The following is a 14,478-nucleotide window of genomic DNA, read 5'->3' on the forward strand; positions in this document are numbered from 1 at the left end:
ATTTACCCCTGGAAGATCTCTGTGTACCCCAGGGCTATGCGTACCCCTGGTTGAGAACCACTGATCTAATCTGAACCTCTGCATAACACAGCATAGATTTCCAGCCAGTCATTCCTGCATTGAGCCAATAACATGAAATAAAGCATCTTTCAGAAAGACACCTAAGATATAATCCTGGCCCCACTGAAGTTAATGGATTGATGATTTAAAGACTTAGGGTAACAGAGAGTCAGTGGAGGGTAAAAGAAAGGCTGGAAGACCCAAAACCAAATGGATGGATGTAATACACAATCATTTGATTAGCTGCAGAGTTTCTGAGAAACTCCTTCAAGACAGACTGGGATGGAGAAGAGCCGACCCCACGCAGATAAGAGCTAGGCTAGAGAGAAGAAGGGGAGATGACAGAGAATCTACCACATCCAGTGCTTAATTTGTGCCAGGACTTGCCAGGGCTGAACCACGGGGGCACCTCTAGGCTTGGCAGTTTGTAGCTCCGGCACCTCTGGGTTTGCTGCATCAGCTATGAAAGTAAAAAAAAAATTTCCTTGAGCCTCAGCACCTAATTATTTGAGCCCTGGCACCTCTTTCATTACAAATTAAGCACTGGCCACCTCCATTGCTAAACTATTTCAGGGGTTAATTACCCTCACTAAAACTTGTGCCTCGTTTCCAGTTTCCTAGTAAAAAAGAAAATCTAGGGCACCACGCTGGATTCTGGGGCACTGAGCAGAGGCAGTAGGAGTTTTGGATTCACAAAGAGAAATAGTAATTAAATGTGCTAGTTGTTACTATACATTACTTGCCATTTACTTAGGATCAACAGTGATGTACAGGATAGCTTCCAAATGAACAGGACTGGTGTGGATTGACTGATGGATTGACTGTTTCAGGAAGGAAGGAAGTGGGAACAAAGTCAGTATAAACCTGGCTTCTGGAAAGAAAGCTCAGGGAAGTCAATCTGCAGCACTATACTTTGGTTGGTTGCTAATAAGTACGCGACACAGGCCACCAGGGAGTCAGCATCCGCTACCAAACCTGACGTACTTGCATATGGCTCATGCGGAGTGAAATTCAATGGCAAATGCAGAACAAAGACTGAACGTTTGAAAAAATACCTTCGCTTTAACACCACAACTAAATGGCACTTTTCCCCACTTATATCACTTGTACGGCACTGGAAACGTACATAAGTTTAAACAGTGCAACTAGGGCACGTATACCGAAATACTTGCAGTCCCTCTCAAGAAAACAGTCCATAGCAGACAAGAAAGCAGCCACAAGGAGGGTCTTGTTCTTCCCTTGAGACTCCTGTTAGCCTCAATAAACACTCAGCAGTGGCTAAACTAGGCGAGAGTTTGTGCTAGACATGGTACTATAAAATCAGACGTGCCTTTTATGGACCAGATTTTCAGAAGAGCTGAGAGCCAAATTTTCAGGTGCCCAACACCCACAGTTGAAGCCAGATTTCTCAGAGTGCTCAGTTCCCATCTTTTTCCTTGGATATTTTGGGCCTGATCCTGCAGTCATTATGTAGGCAAAATTCTCATTGATTTCAGTGGGGGGCAGGGTTCAGCATCAACAGTTTGAGAAAGAGGCCATTGGACATCACTTAACACCTGCTCACGCATATGCTCTCTTGTTTCCCAGTTTCCCAGCCGGCAGTAGCTTCATGTCTTGTAACCACCCCACAAAACACACCAAAAAACAACTTCATGATCGAACACAACATGCTGGAGGCCTGATCCTGCAAACGCTTAGGTAGGTGAATGACTTGAGTCACTGGTGCCTGATCCGGCTCCTATTAAATTCAATGGGACCCTTTACTGATTTCAGCGGGAGCTGGATCAGGCTCCGAGGTAGCCCCACTGTGCTTAATTCACTTACACTGAACCGTGCAGGCTCTGAGCCCATCTAAGGATTAGGATCGTTTCTTCAAAATCCAACCCTTGACATTTTTTTTTTAAATGAAGGAGAGTTCAGCACCCAGCAGCTCCCATTTAAACACTTATTATGTATTTGTGTTACAGTAGCTCCTAAAGGCCAGGGCACCACGTGGCCATAGCACAAAGCAGGAGGTGTCATTTCCAGCTCAGGCAGACGCACGTGCACTAGGTTTGACTGAGCTAGCAGGGCAGCCGCTGCGGCAAAGGCCGCGGGACGGACTAGCTGCCCCGAGTACATTCCTGCCCTGGACCCTACATGTGTATTCAGGTGGCCAGCCTCTATTCGTAGCATACGAGCTCAATCACAGCTACCATGCGTAAGTCTACGAGAGCTGGAAATTAAACCGCAGGCTCAAGAAGAGACACACTCTAAGACGGGGTTCTCAACCTTTTTCTTTCTGAGCCCCCCCAGGCTAGAAAACTTCCATGGCCCACCTGTGCCACAACAACTGATTTTCTGCATATCCAGTAGATTAAAAGCCAGGGCTGGTGTTAGGGGGTAGCCAGCAGGCCAATTGCCCAGAGCCCTGCACCAAAGGCGACCCCGCGAAGCTAAGTTGCTCAGGCTTTGGCTTTCAGCCCTGGATGGCCGGGCTCGGGCTTCGGTTTTTGCCCTTTGCCTAAGCGAGTGTAACGCCAGCCCTGCTCTCTGGTTTGTTTCGGCGGGACCCTCTGAAACCTGCTCGTGGCCTGCCAGGAGTCCCGGACCCCTGGTTGAGACAATCCCCGCCCAAAAGAGCTCACAGTCCAAGCATAAGACTATACACAACAGGTGGGGAGAGTGCAAGGTGACAGTGGGGCAATAGTGGTCGGCACAGCTGGCTAGCCATAGTCAAGATTTTTGTAGGTATCATGGCAGAGGGATTTGAAAGGGGACACTGAGGTGGCTTTGGAGATGTTTTCGGAGAGCGCCTCCTGTGAACAAGAAGTAGTATTCAACATACTGAACTCTTTTGAAAATCTGGCCCTAAATGGCCAAGAGACTAATAATTATTATTTGCTAATTGCTTGGCACTGTACAAGAGTAAAGATCATCTTTACCCCAATGGGGTGCTACGGGAGAGCTTCAGCCACCTTTATGTGATTCCCCTTATGGAAACATCCTTTAGAATTTAATCAGGATTAAAAGAAAAGGGTTGTATAGTAATGTAATCGAGTTGTAAACAATAACCCTCAAAACCTATAGGATTTAATGCAGAATGAGATATTTTTATAAGCTGTTTTTTTAATCAGACCATAGCCGGGATAGAATCCTCTATTACAAACCCACCTGCAGAAAGGGGATCGTTCGCTATTTAATTCTATGGGACTATTCCATAAGGTTATGTAGGAGCCCATTGTTATTGTTACAGTGCCAAAAGGCATGCAAGGTGTCTCAAAGAGAAAAGAATGATCTAAAAAGGTTACAATCTATGGTCCCAATCCTGCAAGCGCTGACTACTGGGAGAACGCCTACTGCCTTTCTTATTCTGCCCAATGGCACAGTCTGCAGCTGAGAGCCCCAGTTTTAGATGTATTGAGTGCAGATGATAAAACAGTAGGGAGGGGTTACAGTGAAGAATGAGAAGCATTATGGCAATAAGATGACTCAGTTCAAGTGTGAGCATAATTTGGTAATTTCCAGATCAGGTAGAGGCCCCAAGAGCACCAAGTCACATATATCTTAACTACTGTTTTTCATGGTATAACCAGCAAAGCCTCCAGGAATGAAAAAGAACATTTCAACAATACATAGGGTCTGCCTTAAAATCCACAAAAGCAAAACTCTGTCCCTAAGTCAACCTGCTCTCTGAGGCACCATATAGCAGGAATGTCCAAACCCAGTAAAATGTTACTCAGAGCAGGTGCCACAAAACTTAGGGACGCTGGGGTGAGCCCAGCCTTAACTCTGGATTGCCCTGCTTTTGTGGATTTGTCAGATTATCATTTTTTAAATGTAGTTTTGAATGATTCCATTCTGCCTTCCTATATTTTTCTATATGAAAATAAAAAAAAAAGTTTAAATATCGCTATGAAGAATAAATACTAAGTTGAAGTGATAATTGTCTGGTCTCCACTTTAGACTAAAAATTATATACATTGCATAGATTTGGGTGCACATCTTATTATTTTAACAAGAAAGTTGCCAGTACAAACTACATAAGGAGACAGAGCTCTCTGAATAAAGACATAAAATAAATGAAATCATTGTAAACCTTTGAAGAAAATAGAAACTCTCATTAACCTGCCAAAAATTCAGCAACTATATCCATCAGATGACAGTTAACACGCCATTGAAAACACACTGTTTCCCCAAACCACAAAGTTGCACACAAAGTACAGTCCACAGCTTAGTCAATGAATCGGAAAACCATTTGTCAACTGTTTTTCAGGAAAGAGACAAAGCCGTTAATCTGAGTCAAATCAGTTCTACAAAACACTGCAATCCCGGGAAGAAAACAGTCTGTCTTGGCTTTATACAGCAAAAAAAAAAAAACGTTTAGGGTCAATAGATAAACTTACAGGGGCTGAAGGAGTCTCATCTCTCTCTCCTTCTCTAAATATACACACACATAAATCTTTAACAGTTATGAAAGGGGTTTGAGCATATAGGTGTTATCACCATGTCGATTGTTTTGCTTTGGAATAGTATTATCAGCACATACAAATATACATTCCCATAAGAGTATGATCTATGAAATACAAGCATGGATACAATACAGACAGACTGCGGGCTCCACAATTCCCCTCCTTCCCCAGATTTCAGCTAACGTTTCAATACCGAAGTAGTGGCAATGACTGTTCTTTTTCTTGAATCAAGAGAGAAAAGACTGAATAAACTCGTGCTTTACCTTTTTTCTTTATTTTGCTTTCTGGATTTGTGCAACAACCCTATAAGGACAACAGCTGCTCGGATCCCTGCCCTTTTAGAATGCATCCTGTCAGCCGGTTGTGACATAGTTAAGGTGACACTTCCACAGGCTCTGCTGCCAATATCCCCAACCCTTGGCAAGAGACCTGCTTAAAAAAGTGCAAACCTCCCTCCCCTCACTAGCATGCACACTTCTCTTTCTCTCCCTCTCGCTCTCTCCTCTGCCTTGTTACTCCTGCCTCATAGGTAAAGCTCTTGCCTGAATCAGGTGACTTCTCTTACTCCCGCGACCTTCAAGTCACCTGCCTCCCCTTCCTAGCTGACTACAGCCTCTGATTCTGCTGCTGCTCTTCTGCTCGGGGTTGCTAAGCTGCCAGCACACAGAAGGGTGGCATTTCCAAGTCAATTAAATCACTTAAAACTGTACCAGCCTCAGATGTGGTCATCGGCTCTTGACTATCTGTCATGCCTGCATTCAGCCATCAACCACAATCCACCCCCCACCCATATCCCCAAAAGAACCGAAGTTGGGGGCTTCTCTTCGATGTTTTAAAGTTAGCATTAAACCAAAGCAGATGCAGAAGTAACATACTGAGCATTTTCATCAAGCCCTGTAATTTGCTGGATGATACCTGCAAGCAAACCAAACGGAACTGCGCGGAGCTGGGACCCACCCGCAGAGGGAAGCTTTCAGGTTTTCTCCTCTGCTATTGCTTGTTAAAATTTTTCTGAACAAAGAGGATTTTTTTGTGTGTGTGAGAGTGTACAGTGTGTGTTTTACGAAGGCAGAGGGCATTCAAAGCATCATTGATTTTATGCTGGGGAAACAAAGATTACTAAAAGGTGGGTGTAATTAATTACCATTTTTTGTCATTTTTTTTACTAGAAAACAAAACCCAAACCTACAGTCTATGCAAAACTAAGTTTCCAGGGGGGTTTGGATCTATTGACACAGTGGCTGTCAATTCACTGCACCAGCTTTAACCAATGGCTTTTAGATTAAATATAAAGGATAGCTTCCTCCCCACCCCCCAGAATGTCATTTCCTGATTGCTGCTGGGGATTAGATGAATTTTAAGAACATTAAAATGCACAAGGATTTTGTTTTTAATGGTTGGGATCTAATGTTGCAACTAAAATAACTCCATGATTCACACACTGAAGGTTTTTTGAAAAAACCTTGTATAGTTAAGCGTAAAATTCAGATTTTATAACAACCTCAATATGGTCAACTTAATTGCAGTATCCTTAAATCTGAAAAGGCAGAATTGTTTTGTTTTTTACATTGCAAAGTGTATTTTCAAGACATTAAATCTTTTATATACTGGGACAGACCCTCAGCTGAATTAAGTTGGCGTAGTGCCAGAATCTAGCTCATTGTGTTGTGTTTAAAATATACCACATGAATAAATTTTCTACTTTGTCTAGAAGTGAACTGAACCGTATCTGTTAACAGGTGCTGTAAAACGTAGCCCCGCTAGTCTGCTACTTACAGTCCATGTTATATTCCTTGCTCCAGCTTTTTTATTAAGTAGACTGTAAATGATCTACCCCAGAGCATCAGCATCAACACCGTTCCCTTTCAAAGTATGTTACCATGGAGATAAAAGAAGCAGGTCTCTTCCCTCCTCCCTCCCTACCACTTCCATCCTCCCATATCACTTACCATTCATGCTGGTTTAATTCTCACATTAGAAATAAACACAGGACTAGCTAAATCACTTGGAACATGTTAATTGCAAGAGGAACTAAACCCCAGTCCTTTGGTTTAAGGCATGTACATAGAACAGCAGGCAGGCAAAAATTCTAACCTTCTGAAAGACTAAAATATAAGCATCTGGCCAAAAACAGCAATAGTTCTGTATCTCTTTTCCTTTAGACACAGTATCTTAGTTAGTTGTAATAAACCTATTAGATCATCTAGGCCAGCGCTACTCAAAGTGGTGGTCTGTGGACCGGTGCCGGTCCGCAAGCCATTGGCTGCTGGTCCGCGGCGAGTTTCCAGGAAAGAAAGAGTGAAATAATAGTATAATTTAAAAATCACACTGGTATTCCACCAAGAATAATTATCAGTCGATAAAAGTCAACAATATTAAATAATAGTACGTTTTCAGAAGCACATATTATAATATTGATAAATAAACACAATTAAAAATGTCTGCCAATTTTTATTGTATTCATTATATTGTTTCTGATATAAATTAATATTACTACGAATGTTCAAATAATATTTTCTTGGATCTAGTCATTTTATACTATCCGCCCAAATGCACAGCCTTTCAGTCAGTCTTCAATGTATTTAAATGGGAACATCTCCGCATGTACGCCACACTCCCATTCCAATGAATACAGTGAAGAATGTTAGTTTTTCTGATCTGATGTGCTATGTGCCTATGCAAAAACGATAATAATATGGCACAAATAGGGTACCAGTCCCTGGCACATTGGGAAAAAAAACTGCCGGGCCGCCACATCAGATAGTTTGAGAAGCACTGATCTAGTCCACCCCTACCCTGACGGTGCAAAACTCTTCCCTATGGTGTACTTTCTAAGTCTTTATCCAGTCTAGTCTTAATGCATGAAGAGTAGGAACACTTTGTTAGTAATAGGGGAATCAGAGCTGAAGTGTATGCTCTCACTGGACACTAAGAGGTGGTCTTATTTCCCCGGGTTCTTATGGCCATATAGACAAGTGCAATGGCTGCCTACGCTGATGTTCTTCCCTCAAAGAATTCCCAAATCCCAAAGCCACGCATAGACTGCCAGGCAGAGTTTGAGCAGTGATGTCTCTGTTTGAATTTGGATGTCAGGAATGGGCACTGGAGAGTCTCTTTTCTTTACTGAGGGGATATGGGGGAGGATGGGCAAATTTTATGCCTATATCAGTCAACAGATGACTTATTTCTGTGTTATTTTGCCACAAAGGGCCTCCGCCAGCAACTAGCTCAGCAGAGCAGTTTAGAAAATTGGCGGAGCAAATGCATCGACCCAGTAGACCCCATGCTATGGTCATCTTGAAGGCAGTTGCCTTCACATCTCCAAATGCTGAGGAACATGTTCACCCAAGCAAAACAGAACAAAGGTTCATACTGGAGCTTTCAGTGAAAAGACAAGGACACTTCCTTCCAATCCTCAGATCTTCACAAACAATCCTTATCCCAGAATAGAGGAATAACAGGGGGAAGCAAGCAGTAAACTCTAATAATTGCCCTGTGACACTAGAGTTTTGATAGGGACATGAAGCTGAAATATGATCCTAAGCTACCTAGGGACCCTGTAAGTGGGAGAGTCAATCATTAACAGAACATAGGGTTTTCCTGGCAAAGTCCACAGGAAATGTTTGCTCAGGACCAAATAGGCTTTAAAAAGGAACACACAAAGAAGAGGAGGCTTTTTTTAAACCCATCTTCTGTGCCGGATACATCTCAGCAGCCGTTCAAGGACAGCTCATCCATGTGAAAATGTGACCCTTGCTACGCTGTCAGATTCACTGAGCCCATGCTGATCTTCTGAGTAAGTGATGGATGCACCTGGCCATCTCAACACAGTTTTAGCTTATGCACCCAGTTTTTCCACAGAGGCTGAGAATGTTTAAAGCAGTGGAGTACGCGCCTCTTGCTCGTCTGAACTGGCTTCACCATCATCTATTTTCCTCCAACACTCTTCAGACTGCAACTTTGACTCCGTCTCCCAGTGCTGTGTAAAACGGAGTTGGCAATTCCACTGGGGATGCATTGTATTCAGTGAAGGAGAACAATCATGCTTTATACCTACAACCACTAGCCACCCATAGGAACATACGCTTCAATACTCTAGTCATGGTCCCCAAACACTATGGCTTACGATACTGTTGCTTCTCTGGTTGGGGCCACTCTGTTATGAGCAGAAATTCATTCAGCACAATGGAACAGCAGTCACCTCTAGTGTGGGACATCTATTTTGCATAATTTTATATGAGTCACATGGCTATTATGAAGTTATGGCAACCATTAGGAGGAGGGCATGGAATGGAACAGATACTCCCCATCCTTATACATAAACACCACAACTATTTATTACCCTGATATGCTCCTTATTGTGCTGCATCTCTCCCAGTTATCCAAAAATCATCCTCATCCAAAAGTACCATGCTTAAGGGTGCCTGTGTAACCTTAACTCTGCCCTCTTGTGTGCACACATTTTGTTAGACTTCAGTTACATGATCACATATTTTTATTTCCACAGAGCATCTCCAAAGAGAACATACAATTTATCTTTGTTATAATGAATTCCTGTCCTTCAGCCTCTGTTTAGTCAGAAAGCTAACTCTATAAAGGAGATGTGTTCATCAGTGTCCTGAATTTATTTTAACCCTAGAACAAACTAGCCATGTAATGGTATTCACCACCTCACTTGTACAAAGATTTATGCCTGAGTGTAACTGTATGCCTGTGTGTAGTCCCACTGAAGTCAATGTTAAGCACGTGCGTAAAAGTCTTTGCAAGATCATGGTCTAAAGGGACTGATTCAAAACCCACTGAAGTCAATGAGAAAATTTCAACAGGTTTTGGATCAGGATGAAGCAGTGGGGCAAAGGTCGTTCAGAACTGATGACTTCAAATAGCTACTGAGGACACGTTCATTAGAATTCACACACATCAGAGGTAGGGAAAATACAGAGACCCCACCCGCCCCACTGAAAAACCAGCCCTGTTACAAGCTGGAAGGACTAACACTTTCTCAAAGCAGGCATCACAATGCAACATGACACCATGGCAGCTAGCGAAACTTGGGCAAGTGGGGGGGGAATATAATAAATCCTGATGCCGTCTTAATCATCATTTACTGCAAGCAGCACTTAACTCCCACTCTGAAGCCTTTTAATAAAGCTTTTGTTGGTCCAACTAATCCCTTTGTTCTTGCTGAAAATATCTGGCTGCTCCCTTTCGAACAGGAAGCATCAGAGCCTGATGAATTTCTGAGAGGCAGTCGCAAAAAAAAAAAAAATTAGAACCCATTCTCATGCCAAATTCTATCAGTTCTCTGGCACCTCATTAGTTTTCATGGGGTGGGGGCCAGAAGTTGGATTTTAAACTTTTTACCTCTCCCTCTACACAGGCAGCTTTGAATTTCATTGAGTGTCTCCCTCCGGAGCCAATTTCCACCCCCCATCCCCCCACGTGCTCTCACAGAGACAAGTTAAGTATCAATCTTCTCATGTTTTATGCTGAAGCGGCTTTGTATTGATTTCTAAAGATGTTCACTTCTCTCATGTTTGGAAACGGAGAATCATTTAGGTAGATACACTTAGCTAATATTTTCCTTTCCACCTGCATGTGACAAACGTCTCTCTTCTCTCTAATCAATTTATTTGGGGCTTAATTTTCAGCCTATTTGTAATTGACATGATCAAATGCAGCTAGAATGATACTTTAGAGAAAGGCTGGGCTTCTGGTGAAGGCACTGAACTGGAACGCAGGAGAGCTGAGTTAGGCCTTCATCTCTGGCACCGACTCCCTGTGATGCCTCGGGGAAGTCACTTAGCATATGTCTTCACTGCTTTCGGGGGGGTGATTGCAGCATGTCTAGCCATACCCAAGCCAGCTTTAATTTAGCTAGCTCAGGTACCAACAGCACAGGCTAGCTGCCTGAGTACGTACCCAGTTGGGCTTGTACTTGGGGTGCTGCTGTGGGTTTACTGATATTGGTACCCGCACTAGCCAGATGAAAGCTAGTTTGGGGTATGTCACACCTCCAATTGCAGGGTGGACATACCCTCAAGCTCTGCCTCAGCTGCCACTGTGTAAAATGGGTGTAATAACACATCCACACTTTGTCTGCTTCTGTCTACTTAGATCTTTGGAGCAGGGGCTGTCTCTTACTAGGTGTATGTGCAGCTCCTAAAGCCAAGGGACCCTGATCTCATTTGGGCTACAACCACTCGAGGCGCTACTGTAATAGAAACAACAGAAAATAATAATACAATACTGCTTTGGTGGAAAACAACCCCCTGGTGCAATGGTTTCTCCTATTGCAGCTCAGACATTAGGTCTGCGAAAGTGTTTGTAGCAAGGGAGGGGAAAGGAAGTAAGTGGGTTTTTTAGGGTTTTCCTCTTCCTGGGGACGTTTTTAAACAATCCACCGTTTAGTGGGGATGCCAAGGGCCAGAAATATTTGCTCTTCTTTATGAGCCAGGGTAGAAAGGCATCTCAGACAGCAAAAGGCTGGCCATATGCAAAGACGAAAGATGACGCATTCCCTCCGACCAGCCCCTCAAGCCCCTTCAGTCTGAACACTGGGCTGCACAACACATCTCATTTGGAAGATGCAAGGACTTCTTGGGTTTCGAAGAGGTAGGAGTTTCATCAGCCAGGAGAAGTGGCAACTCTCATATAGGAGTGGATCATATTCCTGTCACAAGGATTGCTAGTTTTAACAGAGGCCAAGCCAGCAAATATAAGAGCAGACATCTTGAGGATATGTCCTTGTGTCCTTAGCCGGAGGCTAAAACATTAAACAGAGAAAAGAACCAGCACAGAGTCAACACAGACTCTGGTTGAAGCAGAAAGCGAGCAGGACAGCAGCAAGGCAATAGCCCATAGGCTTTGATTCGCTTCCTCAGAATGGTCATTTATTTATTCCCTCACACAATAAATAGCATTTTACCTTAGCTGAAACTGATGGTCTCCTCACCTCAAAAAAGATATTCTAGCACTAGAAAAGGTTCAGAAAAGGGCAACTAAAATGATTAGGGGTTTAGAGAGGGTCCCATACGAGGAAAGATTAAAGAGGCTAGGACTCTTCAGCTTGGAAAAGAGAAGACTAAGGGGGGATATGATAGAGGTATATAAAATCATGAGTGATGTTGAAAAAGTGGATAAGGAAAAGTTATTTACTTATTCCCATAATACAAGAACTAGGGGTCACCAAATGAAATTAATAGGCGGCAGGTTTAAAACAAATAAAAGGAAGTTCTTCTTCACGCAGCGCACAGTCAACTTGTGGAACTCCTTACCTGAGGAGGTTGTGAAGGCTAGGACTATAACAATGTTTAAAAGGGGACTGGATAAATTCATGGTGGCTAAGTCTATAAATGGCTATTAGCCAGGATGGGTAAGAATGGTGTCCCTAGCCTCTGTTCGTCAGAGGATGGAGATGGATGGCAGGAGAGAGTACACTTGATTATTACCTGTTAGGTTCACTCCCTCTGGGGCACCTGGCATTGGCCACTGTCGGTAGACAGATACTGGGCTAGATGGACCTTTGGTCTGACCCGGTACGGCCATTCTTATGTTCTTATGATGCATTAAGCATTCGAGGCAGGTAAGTGTTGGGAAGGCCAGGCTGGGGAGTCCATTATTATAGCTCCAAAACAAAGACAACATTTTATTGGGGGGCATTTTGGTCACAAGAGCCCCTCTGTGGTTGTGCACATGGGTACGTACCACAGGAAGATGAGCTGTATTTTTTTGTTTGCTGCAGTCTGATGAAAGCCCTCTAGGGTAGCTAGGTAAAGTAAGTCATGAAAGCCTGGAGGATGAGTGTCAGAGGGCAGGCAGTCTTATCCTTTGCTGGAGTATCCGCATCATTTTCTGTCTCTGCTCTCTTTCCCAGTAGCGGCTCATTGCGCTCCTCTATAATGCGCACTCTTTCATCTCATGCTCATTGTGAGTCATCTTCCCAAAGAAATGGCACATCATGCACAGAGAGCAATGATTTCTGCTTGACAAATAGACTGTGAAATGGACTACTGGATTCACAAAGAAAAGAGAATGTGTGTCAGGCTGCAGATGGCTCTAAAATACAAGCCACGTGCACATTCTGGCACAAGGCACATCAGACAGAAACATGGGGGGTGAAGGGGAAGACTCCACTTGCAGAAGCTCTCTGCATGGGGTTCCTCTCTGCTTGAAAGATTATTCCATACGCCCTCCCCCAACCCCCATCTCCTATGGTAACTTCCTCCAAGGGAAGCAGTAAGAATTGTTGGCTACAGCATCCCGTGTTGTGACACATTGCCATGAAGGACAGGCTCCCTCATTTCTTCAGTAGAACATTCCACACAGTGCCAAAATTAAAACTAGTCCTCTCCGCAATAAAAACCGTTTCTATAGGCCTGAAACTTCCCCTGTGCAGAGGAACATATCAAGGCCTTATGTTCCAATTAAATTCCACTTAAGCCCTCAAAATAAGTGGTGCACAGGCCTCGGGGCTGTGACCCTGCAGGGAGGAGGAATTTGTGCCATAGAGCCTTAGATATTCGGACCTGCGTTATGAGTGATTTAACGTTGGCTGGGCAGCAGGGTTATCCCACCTGTCCACAATGGGCATAAGAAGGGAATTTATTTAAACACAACCAAAGGCCAGCACTTCTCACATTGCAGCACCCCTTTCTTGAGAATGCATCTTGGTCCTAGTACTGAGCATGAGCCCAAGGGCCAGATTTAGAAAGGTATTTAGGCACCTAAAGATGCAGATAGGTGCCCAGGGGGATACACAAGGGCACATAAGTGCCTAACTCACCTACCCAATACCTTTGTAAATCTGGTTTCAAGTCTTTATATGCGGAACCTATAAACCTTCCAGCCTGGTATTTTGGGGAGTGGTACCGGCTGAGCCATACTATAAAGCAAAGCATTGTTAATTAGGTTTCTTCCCCTTGTACACCAGAGAAAATAAAGGGAGTGTTTTGGCGGTATGTTGCACTATTGTTTTTTTCAATCCCACTGTTGCTTGTAGTAGAGCTGGTTGGGAATTTTTTGAACTTTTTTGGGGGGGATGAAAAATACCAATTCATCAAAACCAAAAATGTTTGCGGAACAGGATCATGTTCAATGAATTTCCTGACTCAAAAAAAAATATGAAAAACATTTTGAAAATGTTGCAACAATACTTTTCAACATTTTCAAAAACAAAAAAATTAAAGTTTTCCCATTCAAAACAACTTTGTTTCTGAATTTAAGCTTCTAGGGAAAAAAAGGTAAAAATCAAAGCAAAATACTTTGAAATTATTAAAACAAAATGTTTTGATTGACCCAAAAACCATTTTAAAATCAGTTTTCGGTTCATGAATATTTAAAATTTTGACTTCGTCCCAGTTCAAGAGGGAGAAAATTTTCAAACTCTCAAAAATGATCACAGAATGGCAAAATCATTTCCTGCCCAGCTATACCTATAACGTATCTACTAATGTTTATAAGTCGGAGATTTACATATGTACCTATAATTTCCACTGTCACACCAAAGTGGCTCCCCCTTGTATGAAAAAGGATGAAGAAAATTTCAGCCTTTGGCAGGAGTTCAAGGCACAGTTTAATTGTGCCTTTCCTTCAAGCTCTCTAGTCCTAATGTTCCATTATCACTCGCTAGTGCCACAGTGGCACAGTATGTGCATGCAAGACCTCTGTTAGACAGAACACTTTGAGCAACACTTAACCTTGTCTATGAGGAATTTCCAGCCTGGTGATGGTCAAGATGAAATCATTCTGGGCAGCATTCTAATGTTTGGAAGGGAAGGGATGGTGTTATTTTAGCTACCCTGGCAATATTAGAAAATCTTAACTATTGTAATCTTGAGAAATGGAAGATCAGAGGAATCTTGTCAATTTATATCCAGCCTTATGAACTGGATTTTCCCATTTCCTTTCCATTGTCCTTGACTAATAGTCACTCCACTAGTGAGCAAATTGATTTCCTTGCCATGGG

At 43.0% G+C, this 14,478-nt stretch overlaps 1 protein-coding gene across 6 annotated transcripts in view; it reads right to left on the reverse strand.

Annotated features, from left to right (window-relative positions):
- RAP1GAP2 (RAP1 GTPase activating protein 2) overlaps positions 1-14,478 on the reverse strand; it is a 294,972-nt gene that overhangs the window by 123,137 nt on the left and 157,357 nt on the right. Inside the window, exon 1 of one of the 6 annotated variants that reach the window (XM_039508030.1) lies at positions 4,775-4,954. The exons of the other annotated variants lie outside the window; for them this stretch is intronic. Coding sequence (XP_039363964.1) covers positions 4,775-4,881 — 107 coding nt within the window. The 5' untranslated portion in view covers positions 4,882-4,954. Of the gene's footprint in view, positions 1-4,774; positions 4,955-14,478 lie in introns of those variants that run through there. 6 annotated transcript variants of the gene reach the window in all.

The sequence above is a fragment of the Mauremys reevesii genome, linkage group 20 (assembly GCF_016161935.1).
Source record: "Mauremys reevesii isolate NIE-2019 linkage group 20, ASM1616193v1, whole genome shotgun sequence".
Taxonomy (NCBI): domain Eukaryota; kingdom Metazoa; phylum Chordata; order Testudines; family Geoemydidae; genus Mauremys; species Mauremys reevesii.